A 21616-nucleotide genomic window follows, 5' to 3' on the forward strand; every position below is an offset into this window, starting at 1 on the left:
ACTCTTTAGAATACTGATCCTTACACAACAACATATTTCCTCTGAAAAAAAATTATTGCACTTAGGAAAAATAAATGTTTTATAAACCTTTTCAGTTACCACAAAATAGTTTAAAACAGCATATTATTAATTATTTGGGTGAAAGTTGAAAAAAGGAAGCAGCTTTGGGCACACATTCTGTAGTATTTCTCATCAAGCTTAGATATCTTAAATTACCATAAAATTTTTCATATAAAGAATTTTAGGGTTCACTGAAGTAAAGTACAAGGATATTTAGGAGCTTCCCCGATGGCTCAGCAGTAAAGAATCTGCCTGCAATGCAGGAGCCCCAGGAAACTTGGGTTCAATCCCTAGATCAGGAAGATCCCCTGGAGGAGGGCACAGCAATCCACTCCAGTATTCTTGCCTGGAGAATTCCTTGGACAGGAGCCTGGTGGACTCCAGTCCATAAGGTCGCAAAGAGTTGGACACGACTGAAGAGACTGAGCACGCATGCCTAAGGATATCTTTTCCTATTATGGTCACATCTTCTATGAACACCTTAATAAAGGCTGAACTTAAAGGAGGTTAAAAATAAATTACTCAGTTAATAAGTTGCAAAAATAATTAGATCACAAAGATTTTAAGTAATTGCCTGAAATCTATTAAATACCCATTTAAAAAAAAAAAAAAAAAAAGTGGTCCCATAAAAGGGTGATTAGAAAGCTATATATGTTCAACCCGTTTGGATTCCTCAATATGTTCACAGGTTTTAACCTAATAACTCCACTATGGAAATCTAAAGAAATAACCAAAAATATAGAAGTTTCATTTTTAGCAGTCTTTTTAAAATTACATAAAAGTAGAAATAATATATAAGAAGGGAATGAGTAAGTAAACAAGAATTAGATCACTCAATGAATTATTATTAACCCATTAAACATTTCTTACAAAATATCTGCAACAAGGGGAAAGCTGTTTAGTGACAGAAATAAAATATAAAATTGTATATACAGTAGTAAATCAACTACAAAAATAAATCACAAATTTGTATATAAAAATAAGAATGAAATAAAACATACTAATTTATTAAGTGATTAACTTTGGGTTGTGCAACTATGTATGATTCTTAGAGTTTACTTTTTTGAATTTTAAATTTTCTAAAATATTTCATTTAAAATTAGAGACTGTCTTCTAAAAAGCAAGCTGTCTAAACATCTGCAGAGTATCTCTTTATGGCTTCTGTGATTCTAAGCTTCTCAGGAAATTTTTCTTACACTAATGTCAAAACTTTATATACTGTACATTTGTGAAATGGTTAGGATTTAAGTAACAGAAGGAAATAAAGAGCTACTTACAGTCTACACTATATGCTAGGCACTTAAAAAAATGATCTTAATTCATCGTATTATCACCTCCATTTTATATTTTTAAAAAAACTGAGGTTTAGAAAAATTAAGCAACTTACTCAAGTTTGCATAGATTACAGGAAAAAAAACTAATATTCGAAATCCAGGACTATTTAGTCCCCAAAGCTAAAGACTCTTTGCAATTTACTTCCTTTGCTGTTATTCAGTCGCTAAGTCATGCCTGAGTCTTTGCAACCCCATGGACTGCAGCATGCCCAGGCTTCCCAGTCCTTCACTATCTCACTGAGTTTGCTCAGATTCATGTCTACCATGCCATCTCACCATCTCATCCTCTGCTGCCCTTAGTTTCTAAGGCATGCCTTTAAATGAGAAAACGCAGTGATTTTAATGATCCTAAACAACCGGCCATGAGACCAAGAAACACTGGTCATACTCATGATCAACATACTCTTAGACATGGTGCAGGATTTATACAGACAATGGGACCTGGGACCAACTATTGGTTTACTCCAGAAGATAAGCCAAATTGAAAAATATTTATGCTAGCTAATCTATTTTCTCAATGCCATCCTTTTTCAACTAAAGGTGAAGCCATAGGCTGCTACTTTATAAGATAAAAACCATATAAATAAACTAACTTTAAATGCTCATTTCTACAAATTTAAACTGCACCTGATTAGCCAAACTAAAAAAAAAAAACCACCATGATTCTACATTAAGCTAAGTAATGTTTCCACCTTTTTGATATCAGTTAAAAGGATGAAACTTATCAACCATAATGTAGGCACTAACAAATAAAAGTCCTAACTAGCAAAAGCCCTAGCAAAATATGTTTTTTATATCTGACAAAATTATTTCTCCCTCGTATTTACTCCTGTGCTTTTTCTTCCTTCCAAAGGTGTCCTCTTCTATCATTCACCCAGATTTACTCAAAGAAGCATTTTTCAGGAAGTGCTTTAGAGTGAGCAGTTCCTCAAGTTTTTTATAGTCTCTAGGGTATTTGCAGAATTTGGAATAATAATAAAAATCTATATTAATACATTGTTTTTTATGGTAAGAAGACATGTAATCAAACTTTTTCAAAAAGGAAACTAAATTAAATAATTTATCAATATCCCTTTGTTCAGCAAAATATAATTAAAAGACTATCCTATTAATTGAACATTTTGGTTAATATGGCCTTATAATATTAAAGACCACACTGTAATTAGAGGGTTACTGTTGAGATTAAGTTCAGTAAGTAGAAATTAAGTGTTGAAATGTCCTCTTTTCTTTATTTCTCTGGGTGGGCATCTTCAAATCCTAAAATTAGCTACTGTGAAACCTATATTAGAGCTGTTTGCACTCACTAATATAATAAAAAATATATACCTATAGCAACTGAATGGTCTTATAGTATGAAATCCTCAAAATATCTCTTAGAATATCATATTTATGAAACATAATACAATACTAATATATTCAACTTACTGTTATTAAAAGACACAGCTAAATACTTGAAAATTACACTAAAGGAGGTTAATAATGACAATTTGACATACGGCACTTGAACTATGCATAAACTGTTTTATAATATCATATTTATCCTGCTAATATTACTCTAACCTAGACTATCTAGAATTTTGTTAAACATAGTCCATGGAGCAATGAAAATTATACCCTACATTCCCAACTATCCTAACGTAAGACTAAATACGGAAGGCAGGGTGGGAAGGAGGTAGAGGGGAAAGAAAAATAATGTTAAACTCCATACTTCTCTTTTGAAGTTCCAAATCAAATGACCAGTTTGGCCTATGATTATAATTTTTCATAATTCTCTAACAGGAAGATAAAAACTGTTTTTTTCAAAAGAAGCATTTAAAAAGTTATAGCTGAGGAGATTACAACCTGGCAGTTAGGTGACACCTACAAGCACTCATGTTCACGCAGAGTCATCCCTTGGCAGGTCTCTCCTGACTCCCAGACAGGTCACTCTCCTTACACAGCTAAGAAACCTCGTGAACACGGATGGGTATGCTCAGAGAGCTAAAAGAAAAATTCTTACCGACTGCAAAACTGTTTCAGGACTTTTATCTTCATGCTCATGTGATGCCTTGGTAATTATTCGAATGGTTTCTTCTTTCAAGTGCTTTGAGAAATCACTTCTTGATGGCTGCTCTAGATATTCTGGGTCTCCTGCTTGTGCTTCATGAGAAAAGAATCAATTGTATATCTAATATAAATCAGTGAGTCTGGACTCAGATGAATTTCTTATTTACTTCTCATTTGAAGTTATACATCAATTTTACTTTATTGACTCTAAAGTAATACATGCTTCAAACAACAGCACTTCCTCCTCCAGAGTTTACCAAAAGAAAAGAATCAAATCTCAGATAAGTCAAATAATTACTGAAGAAAGCACTCCTTATAGTTTATGCTAAGAAATTTATTGTAAGTTTTTGTTGTTGTTGTTAGGACAAGTATCAAAAGCTCACTCTGGGTCATCACAGCACCGGGTTGAGCTCCCTGTGTTATATGACAGCTTCCTAGCTATCTATTTTACACATGGCAATATATGTTTCAGTGCTACTCTCTCAATTCATCTCACCTTCCTTCCCTGCTGGTCCACTAGCCTGTGTGGGATGGGATCGGGGTTGGGGGTGGGAGGGAGGTTCAAGAGGGAAGGGAAGTGTGTATACTTATGGCTGATTCACGCTGTTGTACAGCAGAAACCAACACAACATTGTAAAGCAATTATCTTCCAGTTAAAAATAAGTTAGAAAATAAAACTGTGAAACCTTAAAAAAAAAAAATCTCACTTTAGAAAATCACTAGCGTTCTACCAAAGAACAAGGGAGCAGGGGGTTGTATAACAATCCTGGTCTGAGTTTCCACAGAGAGCACAGTAGCTGTTTTTCTGGCCAGAGTATTCTTTTTCATACTTACCTAACAAAATCCTAACCATGAATGAACCCAGCCTTCTATCTTTTCTGAACCTCTTCCTGATAGTTCCAGGACCAATATAAACTCAAGAGTTCAAATACTACTTCTGGGAAGAATTCCTACAATTATATCTACTGTCTATGTTCTGAGTTCTAAATCCATAGATGCAACAATGTACTCTGAATGTCCACTGGATATTTAACAGACAAGCCCAATATTTATACTTATACAACCTATGAGGCTTTATGTAAGTGGGCCTCTGCCTGTCTCTCCATCACCTGGTGTCCTTTGTTCAAAAAGAAACACATACTAGCCTTTTTTCAGTTTATCCAATACATCAGAGAAGAGGCTAACTGTCCAACTTCTGGATCTTTCCTCATTTTCTTCCCTTTGACTGTTTGGTCAACAACTCTCACTCCTCCACCTAATAACTTCTATATATCCTTTTGCTTAAATGCTGTTTCCACATGGAAGTATTGCTGATGACTCAGCTTCTAGGGAGGGCTGCTCAGCCTCAGCACTACTGACATTTTAGGTCAGATGATTCTACGGTGTGGAGGGCTTTCCTGTGTACCCAGGCATCTACCCACTAAATACAGTAGTACTGAACCCCTCTCTCAGCTGTAACAACCAGAAATGTCTCCACTATTGTCAAATGCCCTCTGAAGGTCAAAATCACTCCCAGACAAGAATTACTGCTCTACAGTAACTTATACTTTCATTTTAATAGCACTTTCCTACAATTATAGCTTCATTACTGTTATTTGTTTCAAGCCTACATTCCCTGCTATACTGTAAGAATCTCAAGAGCAGGGGTGTTATTGCCCTTTTGTATTCCTATTTCTTCCACACCGAGCATATAATAAGCACACAATAATTTAATGAAACAAATGAATTAATAAGCTAATGAAAGGGTAAAAGGAATAAGAATGTACTCTACAATACTGCACAGTGTTACTGGGATAGGTTGAGTTCCTGCTCAACCAACTGGTGGGAAACAACAGGACTACTGTCATCCTTTCCCATATCTGATTAATTTAAAACCTTTCTCAAAGTGAAATATTATTAAAAAAGAAATACTATAATTAAACATAGATGCATGAGTATTCATTCATCCACTGAATTTTAATTAAGTGTCTATGTGCCAGGCACTAGGCTAGGCACTGGGACTCAGTGTTAACAAAGTGGCCAGTCCCTGTCCCCATGAAATTTATAGTTAACTATGGAAAAAGTTATTAACCAAAGAATTACATGTATGAATTGTGACATCATCATAATACATTATAGGAATAAAATGGGGCAAGGGTAATTTAAAATTATGGGGTATGAGATAAACTAACGTTTCAGTTGAAACATAATGAATTAGGTGGAAGAACATATAGCCCATGAAGTGAGCATGAATTCAATACGAAGGGCTTCTAGTGTGGTCCAACTATAGACTATAGTATAAGAGGGGAGAAATGGCAAGAGATGATGCAGACAGGGATAAAACGGGGGCCTTTGAGTCATGAAAGTTTTAACGGCAAAAGAAAGTGGATAAATATCTAAATACAATGAAAACACGCTGAGTTTAAAGAAAATTATTCTGGCTACATTGTAAAGAAAAGATTAGAGAATAAAGTAAAACCAGAAGTCAGTAAAAGTACTAAAACAGCAACATAAGCTCTTTATCTTGCTTATAGAGCAATATTAGCAAGAAATCACTGTGCTTTTGGATAACAGAGACAGTGAGAAAGTGAGAATTTGTTAGATTCAAGATACATTTTAGACATAATGGTTTGGAGACTGATGTGCAGATGTCTTATATTTTAGATATGAGTCATTAGGATAATGGAAGTGAAATATACTCTGGCAAAGAAAACTAAAGGAAGAAATGATTACCATGTTTGTGACAGGAAAAGAAGTCCAAAAGAAGTTAAATGTCTCATTTCTAGACTTCCTAAGAACTGCAATGTTCTTTCAGTGTGCCTGTATGATACATAAAGTTAAGAAAATCTCAACCACTACAACTCCAGTTTAGCAGAGCTTCTGCTTCCTGAAGATTTCATGATTAAGTGGCTTAAGTCAGCTATTTTAGGCCTTAACAGAGACAAACTTCTTGTTGCTAAAGCTTACATTACTTGTGTTTTCCCCCTCTGTCTCTTCTCATTGTAACAGATAAAACATCAATGCTTGACAGAAGGATGTGAGCTTAATGCAATGTGGGTCAAGAAATTCATCTGCTAGGACGTTGGGCTAAGCCAGGGAAACCTGGACAATGTAGGTAAATAAAGCTCTTAAGAGCAAAAGTAATTTTATCTGATCAACACAGTCAAATATACTTAGGTCCCCAGGGTTAAGGTTTCCTTCCTCATAGGGATTTGAGTCCAAAAACCTTATGTGATGCTGAATGATTCTGCCTAAATGCCATACAAAACTATTTCCTCTCGACTTTTCTCTGTGCAAATATCTTCCACGGAACTTGTATGAGTGGTGCTGTATTCACAGTAGGTGAACCTACAAGGATTCCAGTTCTGGGAGTTCAGAAACAAAAATCCAAACTTCATTCCCAACATGTTTGATGAGCATGTGCCATTTTCAATACTATGTTAGGTATTAACAATGTTAAGAAAAAATGACATAAGATTTACTCACGTTAAGGAACTCTCAACAAAATCAGAGAAATATACACTCCATTAGAATACAAAGTGCTAAATGCTGTGATAGACTTATGCACAAGGTGCTAGAGAAGCACTACGGAGCCATACACACACTTGGAAAGATGCTGCATGCTAAGAAAAACTTCCTAGAAGAAATGCCAACTGAGCTAAGTCTTGAAGGATTTGTAGAGAAGATTATCTTGGAGATAAGAAAGATGATTCCAGGCAGAAGGAATAGCATAAGCAAAGGCACTGTAAGGACAGATAAAAGATTAATAAATTCCTTGCTACTAATGAGCCTTTATAACAGTAAGCAAGACAAAATATAACTTTGGTACAGAGAATAGATTAGGACTAGAATAGTGGGAAAAAGACAATAGTTGCTACAGGGGTAATTAGGGACATTCATAAAGATCTGGGGCTATTAGAGAAGTCTTAAAAGTAGACAAAGTTTCAAGAATAGTGAGGACAAGGGGATACTTCATGAACAAAACCATAATGACAGGAAAAGACCCTATAAGCAAGAGTGATAGGGAACAACCTGGTTTAGATGAAATGTGCTTATAGTGGCCTTGGAAGAACTACAAGGGATTCAGATTTAATAGAGGGAAAATAAAAAAGAAAAGAGGTTTTAACTTTGTCAAACCAGAAGAGTAAAAGATATGTTCACTAGAACAAACAAAATAACCAGAGGAGGAAAATAAAAAGCTCATTCCACTACCCAGAGAAAAATACTTAAAGAGCACTGCTTCAAAGAACAGCAGTCCATTTTCCTTATAGAAATGCATTTAAACTCAGTAATTCCCCCAAAGCAGTCTATAAAAAGCCATGCTAGGCTGGCTGGCTAGAATATCAGAGAAACTTTAAAGGCTTCAGATTCCTAGGTAGCACCACAAACAGAATTCTCAGGAATGTGGGAGGTAGAGGCTTAGGAACCAAGTTAAACCTACAATTTATCTAAGAAAAAGCTATAACAGCACCACATATTTTTGACTGTCTTTCCTAAGGTAGAGCTATTTGGGCTAACCTTTTAAAATGGCTGCACTCCCATACACTGAAGATCACCTCTGCTGCTGCTGCTGCTAAGTCACGTCAGTCGTGTCCGACTCTGTGTGACCCCATAGACGGCACCCAACAGGCTCCTCTGTCCCTGGGATTCTCCAGGCAAGAATACTACAGAGTTGCCATTTCCTTCTCCAATGCATGAAAGTGAAAAGTGAAAGTGAAGTCGCTCAGTCATGTCCGACTCTTAGCGACCCCATGGACTGCAGCCTACCATGCACCTCCATCCATGGGATTCTCCAGGCAAGAGTACTGGAGTGGGTTGCCACTGCCTTCTCCAGAAGATCACCTCTAGGAAACTCATTATTGCAATTTCAAAAGGGAATGAAATCAAATCAGAAAACATTTAAGGGGCATCTATCATGTGTCATGTATTATACTACATTCTGGAGATTTAAATAAAAACATGACTTGGTCCCTGCTTTAAATAGGAACTTAAAATACTGAGGCTACTGAAAATATCCTGAAAATACTGAGAATATTGTCCACTCTACCAGATCATATCAACTTATTTTTGACTTGTAGACCATTTTTACTTCATTTTTCTACCCTTATTTTTTGGTTTTGGTTTCTTTTTTGCTTTTAAAATCTGAGTATACTATATAGATATATTGTAAGGACTTCAAATAGTTTCTGAGTAAGATATGAGTAACACAAGCAAAATAATAATTCAAGCAAAGTTCTCTCCTTCCTCAGAATACAGTTTTATTCATATAGCCTAGACCCATGATGCTTAACCAGAGGTACACTCAGAATTATCTAAATATCTTTTAAAAAATATATACTCTGGACCCTTCCTCCATAGATTCTGACCCCAATAAGTCTCAGATGGTATGTCCTCAGAAACAGTCTCCCAGGTAATCCTGATGTATATACCAGTAGTAAATACCTGCTGGCTAAATCTCTAAACATAAGTGTTAAAGTAAATATTCTTTCGCAGATTAGAGAGGTAGTGTGATATGGACTGAAGAATACTTTCCTATCACTTATTACTTAGTTTCAATAAGACAATGAATCATGTTGAAGAAGTGATGCCTGTGGATTTTTTTTGGTTATCTATTAGCAAAAGAGGAACAAATACTCATTTAATTAATGCTATATAAATTAATATTCTTATTTGGAATATCATTCTGAAGAAACTGGATTTGAATGGTTCTTAGGTTATAACTTTATTGAAAAGATTTTCAGGGAGAGAAGAAAAATCACTCTGATGGATTTTATAAAGAAGATCTCCTTTTATTACTTCCACTAGTCACTCATAATCCTAATGTACACCTGAGAGATAAATACAGGTTCTCTATGATATTATGAAAGTATTATATCAAATTAAATTATTTGAAAACTGTAGGGAGAAAATAGGAAAAAGAAAAAAATGGCATGGGCATTAAAGTAAAATTTCTCTACTAATAAAAGGAGGTAAGTAATTCCAATGAACAATATAATAGACTCTCTTATTCAACTGTGTATGTTAAATTGCCCTGCAGTGGAAGATAGATTTCTTAATGTGATATGTAAGATAAGATAGTGGTAGAAATCAATTTTTAATCAATAATGTCACACACATCCCAAATTTGTAGATTTACAATATTCTATTCCTATTAACTCAAAGTGCCTATTTCTAGCAACTCTATAGAGGACACACAGTTTTCTACTGAGGCAGTACTGTCATTGCCTTCTAAAAACTCAGTCCTGAAGATAACTATCATAACAGTTACATGTGGATTGACCTTTACCATCTCTTTATTTTGTAGTTATTCTGGCTCCTCTCAGCTGCATTTCTCTTCAAGTTTTTTTTTTTTAATACTAAAAAGAGACATGAACGTACTGCTCAATTTTTTAAAACTTACAAAATAGGATATAAAGTGTGTAACAGGAAGTACTCATCAGAATAAAAAGGATATGGAGCATATAGATGTGGCCTTTGCATAGAGAGAGAATATAACAAATGTAAAAGATGGGGAAAAGCTGGCAAGTCCTGTCAGATAGGAATATTAGTGGGGAATATGTCTTAGTTTGACTTAGTAAAAATAAAATGTATTAAGTCTGTAAATTTAGATACTCTTGTGAGAAACAGAAAAGATGAAAAGCAGACTGTTTAGAATTTAATATTGTGATGCTACAAAATATAAGTGAACCAAGAATAACCGGGTTGGAGCCTGGCCAATGAATGCTGCTAGGACTCAACTATTCAATTTGCATGAAAACAAGTTACAAGTCTGGAAAGATTTGTGCATGCCTATACATCAGTCACACAAACATACTGTAGTCTTACAGATCTCTCATTCAAAGAATAAATCCATCTAAAGTTCAAAGGAGAATGCTAAAATTTATCTAGGTAAAGGTGTCTAGGAATCTGTCCGTAAAAGACAAAATTAAACAAACACCGAGAACACTTTCTTAATAAAAACAAAACACACAAACCTTACAAAAAAGGGTGATTCAAAATGATCCACTCAGAGTAAATTAAAAAAAAAAAAAGGGAGAGACAAATGAGTTTAAGGAAAAGATCTAATTTATCTCTTCTCATTTCCCTAACCACTAAACAGAAATAGTACCTTCCTACAAAATGTCATCTTAAATTATATTCACAACTTAATCATATGATGAATCTTAAAAAAACCATCGGACATTGTATTTTCAAATGTGTAAGAATGTATTTTATTTTTGTAATCCTTAATATTTTATTGATTTCACCAGCTAATAATTATAGAATTGTTAAAATATTTATATTTTTATATATGTCTCATTTGTTTTATAGATTACACAGATTTTCTTCACTTGGAATATATTAAAAATTTAGTTGCTGCTAATTTGTCTTTTACAAATCTGAAAAGAATCAAATAAATACTCTACATTAACTAATACTATTTACCAGTAGTGTTATTTTGCTTAAATATGAAATTATTAGAGTGCATTCTCTTGAAAGCTTTAGTGAATTGGCGGTTTCACAGTTTTTCTAGGTATCTTGCCAGGAAAAGTCAATCAAAGTAGGCAACATGCATAGATGGAGAGTTAGCAGAATCATCTCATTCAGCTTAAAAATTGTATATATGTATATATAGTGTTCTCTAACACTATCTAGCAAAGGGGTAAACTAAATTGTTGCCTTTTATCTCTGAGTGATGGAATTTCAGATTTTTTAAATTGGAGTCTTCCTACTCTAGGATAAAGTTTTTTGCTCTTGCTTTTATAATGAGTGTATTTTATTTTTACAATAATTATCCATAAATATGAAATTGATAAAATGCAATAAAAATGGACTAACCTGTTGTCACAGAAGACTCGGACTCTCTCAATTTCTGAGATGCTAGAAGTTTTTCCTGCAAGGCTTTCTGAGCAAGTTGTGCATCCCATTCTTCTAGTTCTTTCTCAAATCGCTGGTTGTCTTCCTCAACAAAATCTCTTAAGTCAGGGGGTAGTGTTTCTATTCCAACAAGGGCCTGCCCAGTTTCTTTATTAAACTCCTCTGCAAATCATATTTCAAAAACTATTATAAAATTAAGGATTAAAAGAAAAATGCAAAGTTCAAAACAGAAGGTATTTCAAGTGTTAAGGTCCAAATTATTACCATCTAGCAAATCAAGATTACCTATATATTAAAAGAAAACTCAAACAAATGCTCAGAAAAGCAAGATGCAAATATGTGATCACCCATTATAGGTAATGTTCTCAGCTTTTATTTTTATTCTGAAGAGTAAAAAAAATAAAACAAGACATAAAGCCAAAATTGTTGCTACTCAAACACTGACATAGTACTACTTTTTCTACTATAAAATACCAGATACTTGATTATTCATGAAGTAAAACTTACCACAAAATGAGAAGTAACACAAAACCTCAAAGCTCAAAACAGAACTAAAATTCTTTTCCATCTGAAGCAATTATTTCAATATATTTATATACAATTTGAAATCTAATCCATATAGCAAAGTTTTTTTAAAAAATCACATACATAGAATCTAAAAAGGTTACTCAACCTCTACCACACACACATAAATTAAATTTTAGCTTTTCAGTCATAAATCCAGCAAGTTTTGCTGAATGGTTAAATACAAAAGGAAAGTTGATTTCTATCAGTCTCAACAAACCTTTATTACGTGCTTTCTTTTTTATATGCAAAGTCTATATTAGAATATGAGAAGTAAAAAGATTAAGACCATGTCATAGTATGACATGGTCCCTGTCTGTGAGCAGATCAGAGTGAAGTGGGAAAGGCAAGCCAGCATATAATTCCACCACAGTAAGTGCCCAATACAGGTATGCTATGAGAAGATAAGAACAGATACTTTCTGGCAAGTTCAAGAAAAACTTGGCAAAGCAGATGACATCTGAATTGAATCTTGAGAGATGAGCAGGAATTAGGCAAAAGAAGAAATAAGATCATTGGCAAAAATAAAAAACATTAGAACATATTGATATAAATATGTGAAATGATTTGGTGTGACCCAAAGAAGTTTAAATATCACTCAAGTATATAAAGTTTGAAATGGAGAGTGGTTATAAATGAATCTGGAGAGACAATTAGAAGCCATATAATGGAGGCTTTACAAGTTAAGCAAAGAAGTTTGAGTCAACGTGTGATACAGTCATGAAAGGGATTTTAGCAAGGAGAAAAAGTTCAATTTATATTTTATAATAGTTACTATATAGTTAACTTTGAATAGAAAATATATCCCAATTCTCAGCCCTGGTCACATTAATTTTCAATTCCAGTTTTCTCACTTACAATAACCCCAAAGCATTTTCCAAGTATATCCATCACCTTCTTGAATAAACTACACTTAACTAATTACACTGGAGACAAGAATCAAATTAAAGAGCTACTTATTTTGAAATATATATTGCCCTATATATTTCATATTCTTACCTTGTATTAAGAATTGTGGTTTGTCATTTATGTACATTAAACAGTATGCACTGGCATTTCTGTAACCACCAAAAGAATCCCTCACTAGCTCTTCCCATGATGATTTTGTTACAGCAATATCATTGTACTTCATCCACCTGTTTTCACGATGATCAAAAATGTATGCCCAGTAGTGCCCGGCATTAGCTTGACCTTCATGAACTAAAACAGCATGTAAACGATAAGGAACCTAAACATGAAAACAGAGTTAAACTGCAGTTAAGTACTCTTATTATAATCACATCTCATGAAAATCACAAATCATCTGATGCGAGGGTTCCCGCGAAGCATATGTTTTTTAACAAGAGTAAATTGGCTGGGATTAGAGTTTTGAAAAAATTAAACTATGAAATAAAAATAGGCAGGGAAGAGGGAGGATAAGTAAACTAAAGACATGTAAAGCAGACAGGTGTGTAAATAGGGTGATTTTCAGAACTCTGGAAATATATTTGATTTATTTAAGCTATCTTTAGAATAAAGAATTTATACAATGAATATGTATACATTTAGCACATGATTTGTTTAAATTTTCATAATTATAAATTGGTGGGTAAGTTCAGCAAAATGGCATATATAAAGAGCCATTATATAAATCTCAGAAGTTCAAATGTTACTGACCCCTTTACCTCCTCACATAATCTTAGCATCCTTAAACAACCATATAATTTCTCCCATATAATTTCTTAAAACTACTGAAGCACTTTGAAAAATTTTAATAAATTTTATTACAAAATAATAAAATAGTAGGTAATACAGAAAATACAGAGAAAAATAATATAAAAACCTTAAAGTTCAGCAATTTTATAACACAAAGTATGAGATTAAACTAACATAAAGATAAAATTTGTAAATAATTTAGATAATGCTTACTAGCTCAAAATTCAACTTACTTGGATCATAGATTTGTCAGAGTACATTAGCTCAATTGTGCGATGGATTCTAGATATGCTTTCCTGTAAATCTAAGGACAGAAGATGCCATTTAATGATCAAAATCAAGTATGTTTCTACTGAGACTTGTAAGGCAGGGAATGAAGGTTTTCCTACAAATATGCTAGAGGAGTAAGAAAAAGTTTCTAAAACTATTCTTAAAAACATTACTATTCAGAATATGTATAAAATGAATTCAGTTCTCCTTAATAAAAGATGCAGCACAAATGAGAAATTAAAAAGCAAACAAATATGGTTTATTTTGAAAACAAAGAGCAAAAAAACCTGAATTTTGTTCAAATTTATAAAAGAAGATTCCAATGAAAATTAAAGTTAACCCCCCACACACATATTTGTATAAAACAGGAAAACTTTACAATGAAATAAAGTAACTTCATCACATATCACACACACATATACATACATATGTAATTGAATAAAAATCCACTATAATCACCAATGGAAATAAAGTTGTGAGACTCCCATTACCCACTATTTCTACTTCAAGTAGAAATCTATCCTACATAATTACTTAGAGGCAGGGATGTACACAGCTATATTACCCATAATAATTTTTAAAAATCAGAGACAACCTAAATATCTGTCATACAGTATAACCACATTATTCTATGAAGCTATTAAAAAGAATCAAGCAACAACATCAAAGTCTACCAAAAAAATAAGTAACGTTACAATAGGAAAGGTCTTTTTTTTTTAAGCTTGATAGGAAATCCAATAACCATAAATGCAAAGACTCCTCCCCAAATTAAAAAAAAAATCTATAGTATAGAAACAAAAACAAAAACCAACATAAAGAAAATCAAATGACAAACTGGAAAAATAGTATCTGCCACATACACTACAGGTAACAGGTTAGGGCTTCCCTGGTAGCTCAGCTGGTAAAGAATCTGCCTGCAATGAAGGAGACCCCAGTTCGATTCCTGGGTCATCAGGAAGATCTCCTGGAGAAGGGACATGCTACCCACTCCAGTATTCTTGGGCTTCCCTGGTGCCTCACACAGAAAAGAATCCACCTGCAATGCAGGAAACCTGGGTTTGATCCCTGGGTTAGGAAGATCCCCTGGAGGAGGGCATGGTAACCCACCCCAGTATTCTTGCCTGTAGAATCCCCATGGACAGAGGAGCCTGGCAGGCTATAGTCCATGGGGCTGCAAAGAGTTGGACACAACTGAGCAACTAGGCACAGCACAACAGGCTAAGATTCACAGCATTTAAGTTTCTATTAGGCAATAAGACAAACCATTCAATATAAAAATTGGGTAAATATTACAAGTTCATTAAAAAACAGAATTTCACTCATGATTAATGAAATTGAAATCAAGACACTGTAATACCATTTTCATTTCAATTATCAGACTACCACAAATTAAAAGGTGCCCAGGGGCTAGGGAGAATACTGGGAAACAGGGTGTCTCACACAAAATTAGTGAGACTCTAAACTGGTTCATTGCTTGGAGGGGGGTGGGAATCTTTAATACCTGATCCATAGGTCCAAAATATGGACATGTCTCTCAAGTTCCTCAATTTAAAATGACCAAAAGTGGCCTCATCATATTCCTACTTCCTTCCCCAAGGTGGAGGCGACCCACCATTCTACTCTTTTCCACAGTACATTCTATTCATTTAGTTATCGATACCACCATGAGTAACTGAGGGAATCAACCCTAATACCCCTTTGTCTCTCACCTCTAGTCAAGGACCCACATCTGTCAGCTGTCTCCAAAGAATAAACCAAATTCATTTCTTTCTTCCCTACGTGCTACTTCCCTGGTGTCAAAAGCGTCATAGTTTTCAGCTTTCTGACTGGAATCTTATAGAAATAAACACAACATGCCTAGTTCAATAGAAAATTATCCAACAACCTAACACAGTATTCAGGAAAAACTATGTGTTTAAGTAATGTTCACTAATGATTTCAAATATAAAAAATTCCTTTATAAATGAAAATACTAAGGAAAATCTTCACAGTAACTAATGCTGTTAGTTGCTCTCCCACCTTATTTACTATTAAATTAGGACTGCTCTTTACTTCCATATTGTCTATAAAGTATCTAGTTGGGCTTTAAAACTAGATTTAAAACCTAACAAGTGATGTTGTTTAGTGTAAGTCCAACCTTTTGAAATAAAAGAGGAACTCCTAGATTTTTTCCACAGATCAAGAAAAATGATGATAAGTCTACCATAAAATATAGACATCACTTCATTTTAGCAACACTGAAGTAGGAAGGAGATCATTTCAGAATAAAGGAGCATTCCTTCCAAGACTGGAGAGACAGCAACTTAACACCAACTTGCTCACTGCTCCTCCCCTCCCAGAGCATTGCCCTTATTTTTCTTATGCCAGTTACAATTAGTTACAGACTGGCACTGAGTTAATAGATCATATTTGGAAATCTGCTAGAATAGACAGAAAATTAAAATTCACATTTCTAGTTCTTCAACCTAGAGAAAATGTTTTCTCTCTTAAACTCAGCACAGGCATCAAGGGAGGTACATAGTTGGTTATGTACAAAATCTGATGCTGGATGATGTTTCACCAGTGGAGTACCTGTGAATACCAACTTGATATAAATTTAGAGCACTAAACCAGAAAATCAGACCATCTGCTAGGTCATTAATCAGCTAAGTAATCCAAGGAAAATCTTTTGGTCTCTCTAAAACTGATACTAAGATCATAAAAAAGGAAGCCGAATGAGCTCATCTTACAGAAAACACTTTGTAAGGGGGAAACCCCCCCCCAAAAACCCATTTTTAATATTTACATATGAAACCCATAGATGACCTCCCTTCTCAATTTTAACATTAACCATGTCCATCTGAGGTGAGAGTAGTTCTGCTATGAGAAGCTTCTTACCTCTGGTGTCATTTTCTATTTCTGTCCTCCAGCGATGTAAACAGCTTTCTAGCACAGAGAGTTCTTCTTCTGTTATGTGCCTTGGTGCCGGATGCATGGGCAAGTCTGGAGGTATCCGAGACTGAGTGAATGGTTTGTGTATTACTGATCTTGATGAAATGGCAGCTATTGACGCGGGTGACGTGCTTGGCAGTTCTGAAGAAGGAGCTCCCTGTTGGTCTGTTGTACTGTATTTTTAAAGCATAGAATATTCTTTAATTAAACTTTCCAAACTGAAGCTCTGGACAAAGATTATGTGCTAAATAAACAATATTAAGTTGGCTTATAATTACAAAAGTTTTTTTTTTTTTTAAAGATGTGGATTAATGTAACATCCAAATGAGATTCCTACTACATAGAACTACATTATTATAAGGATAAAACTGGGGCTTTACGTTATAAACAGCTCAATAGTATTTACTTATACAAATCATACACATACCAGATTAATAAAACCTTCCCTTGCTGATCCTTACCAGCTCACATTACAGAAAAAAAATCTCATTTAATAGTAGTATATTCATGGATGAAAAAAAGGCTGATATATATACCAAAACAGCCTAAAGTATATTTCTGAATGGAAAAAAATACAAAAATTTTAATCCACAGCCATAAAAAATCCATTGAAACAATGAAATAAGAAAGCCCCTAGAAGACCTACACAATCTTTTAAGTTCACTAAAATAAATCACAATGTGCATTTTATAAAAACCTTCTTTAAAGGTATCAATTACAATATTACATAATACAGGAACACAGCTATCTCTTCTATCAACAAAACTTTTTACCTTGGTAATGTCTGTGATGGTACGGAACCACTAGATGGGGAACTAGCATCAATATCATCCACAGGAGAAGTGCAAACAGGTTTACTTGAGGCAAATTCCAAGGCGTACTGCAGAACATCCACCAAGGGAAATCGTTTGGGACCCGAACCATAGCTTAAATACCTGTTAACCATAAATGCATGAATGCTTAAATCTGTGTAAAAGGCACACTTATTTCAATAACTGTTCTAAAACATTACAAAAAACACTTTAATATTCCTCAACAGTGAAATTAATTTTGCTTTCAAATGATGGTAAAACTACATATACATTCAAGAAATAAGTTAAATGTTCTCTAGAGGAACAAAACCAAAGCTGAGAAGACTGAACGTATATATTCATTATTATGAATTTCAAATGCTGCTATAAGTTATAATCCAACAGTAAAATGAAAACTGACATTTTCATCTCCTCAGGCTTTTTATTTTTAGATCTGTCATCTGGTCTTAAGATGATGGCTAATATTATCCCCCTCCTTTTACCTCTGATTATATTTCAATATGATTATTGATACCTTTTAAGAATTAAAACTACTGAAAAATAACATATTTTATATTAAAAGCTTTAGATTACTCATTTCCAAGTGAATAGTAAAACAAGGGGATTGCAGACTGGGATCTTTCAGGCCACATTTTAGCCTGTAGACTTCTGTTTGAACTACAGACTATTTGATAGACAAGATTCTGGTTTCTTTTGGAAACAGTCTAAAGCTCTAGACAACAGGGAGCTGATATTCACGTATGGCACTGATCTCTCCACAGGGATATGCTCTCTGACTCCCTCTGCTCACTTGACTTGCTTCCCTTCTTTATAAAGATTCCATTCTTCTTTATAAAGCTCATAGGCATCTGTGCTTGTATCTTCAGTGTTAAGGAGAAAAACTCAGTTACCATGTATTAATGGAAATCTCAAGAGTAGTATTTAACCTCACACAAGAAGAAACCTCAATCATAAGTTAGTTTAACTTTGTACTTTCAGTACCATGAGTATTACCTCTTGACAGTAGGAATATTTCATTTTAAATAATAATTTTCTAATGCCAACTATGAATTATTTTAGTCTCTAACAAAACTCAAGCCTAAACTGCTGCTGCTGCTAAATCACTTCAGTCATGTCTGACTCTGTGTGACCCCATAGACGGCAGCCCACCAGGCTCCCTCGTCCCTGGGATTCTCCAGGCAAGAACACTGGAGTGGGTTGCCATTTCCTTCTCCAATTCAAGCAAATTATCCATCCAGAATGATTATCTATATGTAGGATCACAAGTCATTTCAAGTGAATTTTAAATTAAAACTCTAAGCAGACATTAAGAATATGAGTTCCTATAGTTAGTTCGTAATTTCATAAAAGTTTCAATACCTTTCAAGTCTTTGTTGTAATACTGTGAGGTAATCTTTTAGTCTCTTGATCTCTTCCCTCTTAATTCTTGTTATTTCTCTGTTTCTATGCATGTATCTATCAGGAAAAAGAAATACAGGAATTATCAGTATTTCCAAACAAGAAACAGATACAATATTAAGTCTAGCCACCACCACAGAAGATTAACTCATCTAAAATTTTGTAATAAAACATTAGAGATGTTTTCTCCAAAGAAGACATACAGATGGCTAACAAACACATGAAAAGATGCTCAACATCACTCATTATCAGAGAAATGCAAATCAAAACCACTACGAGGTACCATTTCACACCAGTCAGAATGGCTGCGATCCAAAAGTCTACAAGCAATAAATGAGAAAAGGGAACCCTCTTACACTGTTGGTGGGAATGCAAACTAGTACAGCCACTATGGAGAACAGTGTGGAGATTTCCTTAAAAAACTGGAAATAGAACTGCCTTATGATCCAGCAATCCCACTGCTGGGCATACACACTGAGGAAACCAGAAGGGAAAGAGACACGTGTACCCCAATGTTCATCGCAGCACTGTTTATAATAGCCAGGACACGGAAGCAACCTAGATGTCCATCAGCAGATGAATGGATAAGAAAGCAGTGGTACATATACACAATGGAGTATTACTCAGCCATTAAAAAGAATACATTTGAATCAGTTCTAATGAGGTGGATGAAACTGGAGCCTATTATACAGAGTGAAGTAAGCCAGAAAGAAAAACACCAATACAGTATACTAACGCATATATATGGAATTTAGAAAGATGGTAACAATAACCCTGTGTACGAGACAGCAAAAGAGACACTGATGTATAGAACAGTCTTATGGACTCTGTGGGAGAGGGAGAGGGTGGGAAGATTTGGGAGAATGGCATTGAAACATGTAAAATATCATGTATGAAACGAGTTGCCAGTCCAGGTTCGATGCACGATACTGGATGCTTGGGGCTGGTGCACTGGGACGACCCAGAGTGATGGTATGGGGAGGGAGGAGGAAGGAGGGTTTAGGATGGGGAACACATGTATACCTGTGGCAGATTTATTTTGATATTTGGCAAAACTAATACAATTATGTAAAGTTTAAAAAAAGAAAAAAAAAAAAAACCAGAAAGACCTCTGTGTGTCACTTAGAAGAACTTAAAAAAAAAAAAAAAAATTAGAGAATACAAATTAATATTTTTCCTTATAACATTATTCCCAGTAACTACACTTTTCTAAATAAAAAGAGAACTCCATTTTCCTTGACAAATGGTATTAGAAACATTATGCAAAAAGTAAAACTTTTTAAAGAAATTAAGCAAAAATTTTCTCTAAGAACAATAACTCTTTACTTGGATACTACATTGTTTCAAAACTAAATCATGCTGTATACCAAGCCATACCTGTCCAGATATAAAACTTGAGGAAATTCTAATTTATTGTGAATTTTTTCTGGTCTTCCCAGTGCCTGATTAAATTCAAATCTTGACAATTCAAACGTTAACACAGGTGGGAGTTCGGTAAACCAATGCTGAAAGAAAACAAAAAACCTTAACACGACCCTTTTATTTCCTCCCCTACAATTTTAGGCACAGAATGTTCGTTAGCAGTGACATTTTTACATGCATCATCATAATGCTAACATCACAAATAACTGGGTATGCAATTTAGTTAAAACTCAACTTCTTCCTAAAAGTTTTTCACACCTTTTGAAAATTCCAATAGGATAACACACAGGAAAGAGAAAAATATTCTGATGATTCTTCTTCACTGATAATTCTTTACATTAGAATTTTGAAACCAAAGTGAAAAACACTCAATGAAAGTACGGCTTCGTATCTCAATTTTTCTGGCTTCTTCAATCTTATGTCACAGTTATTACCAGGAATGACACATATACTTAATATAATCAACCACACTGTCAAAAACCTGTGAGGAAGCTACTTGTAAGATGTAATATACAAAAGAAAAAAAATATTTTATAGCATAAAAGATCACAATTCTCATGATAAAGCTAGAAACTGATACTTCCTTGTTTTAAATTTAATGTTCCTACTAGAATTTTGGCACATTTAAGAAAGAGATCAATTACTATCAAATACAGCATTTACTTTAAAAATTACTAGTGCTTAAAGATTTGAATGCCTGCTTGCTATGAGGCAACTCTTCCACACTTTGGCAACTGTTCAATTAAGCATAAAATGCAACAGAACTTCAGAATTATTTTAACAAACAGATTCACGCTTTACATAAACCATATTTATTTAAAGAGAAAGAAAAATGAAAAAACTTGTGAATCAACAAATAAAGAAGTATAAAATAATGTAACAAGTATTTTTTAAATGTTTATTTTAAGCTGTGCAGTGTCTTTCTGTAAAAAGAAGGCATACTATATTGCAGCATACTATATTATTTATGGTATTTTCAAGGGCCACGAAATGTCACCACATAAATGTCAATAAGCTCAGTATGCTAATTTAAACATCCAAGAGAGGAAAAAAAAGCAGGAAAATGCACATTTGGCAAATTGAATATGATCTTGTAAGTTGCTACTTTTCACTAAACAAAATCAGTTAAAGTAAATGGTTATTCAAAACTATTTCATACTTCCCTGGCAGCCCAGTGGTTAAAACTCACGGGTCTAGGGTTCAATCCCTAGTCAGAAAACTAAGATTCCACATGCCACACAGCTTAGC

At 34.2% G+C, this 21616-nt stretch overlaps 1 protein-coding gene across 6 annotated transcripts in view; it reads right to left on the bottom strand.

Moving 5' to 3' along the window:
• USP25 (ubiquitin specific peptidase 25) overlaps positions 1–21616 on the bottom strand; it is a 158022-nt gene that overhangs the window by 40486 nt on the left and 95920 nt on the right. For all 6 annotated transcript variants that reach the window (XM_055567793.1, XM_055567791.1, XM_055567795.1 and 3 more), the window contains 8 exons: positions 20324–20451; positions 18908–19003; positions 17510–17671; positions 16683–16909; positions 13769–13839; positions 12840–13068; positions 11238–11438; positions 3394–3533 (listed from right to left, as the gene is read on the bottom strand). In XM_055567793.1, coding sequence (XP_055423768.1) covers positions 3394–3533; positions 11238–11438; positions 12840–13068; positions 13769–13839; positions 16683–16909; positions 17510–17671; positions 18908–19003; positions 20324–20451 — 1254 coding nt within the window. The remainder of the gene's footprint in view (positions 1–3393; positions 3534–11237; positions 11439–12839; positions 13069–13768; positions 13840–16682; positions 16910–17509; positions 17672–18907; positions 19004–20323; positions 20452–21616) is intronic.

This window comes from Bubalus kerabau, chromosome 2 (genome assembly GCF_029407905.1).
Source record: "Bubalus kerabau isolate K-KA32 ecotype Philippines breed swamp buffalo chromosome 2, PCC_UOA_SB_1v2, whole genome shotgun sequence".
Lineage (NCBI taxonomy): Eukaryota > Metazoa > Chordata > Mammalia > Artiodactyla > Bovidae > Bubalus > Bubalus kerabau.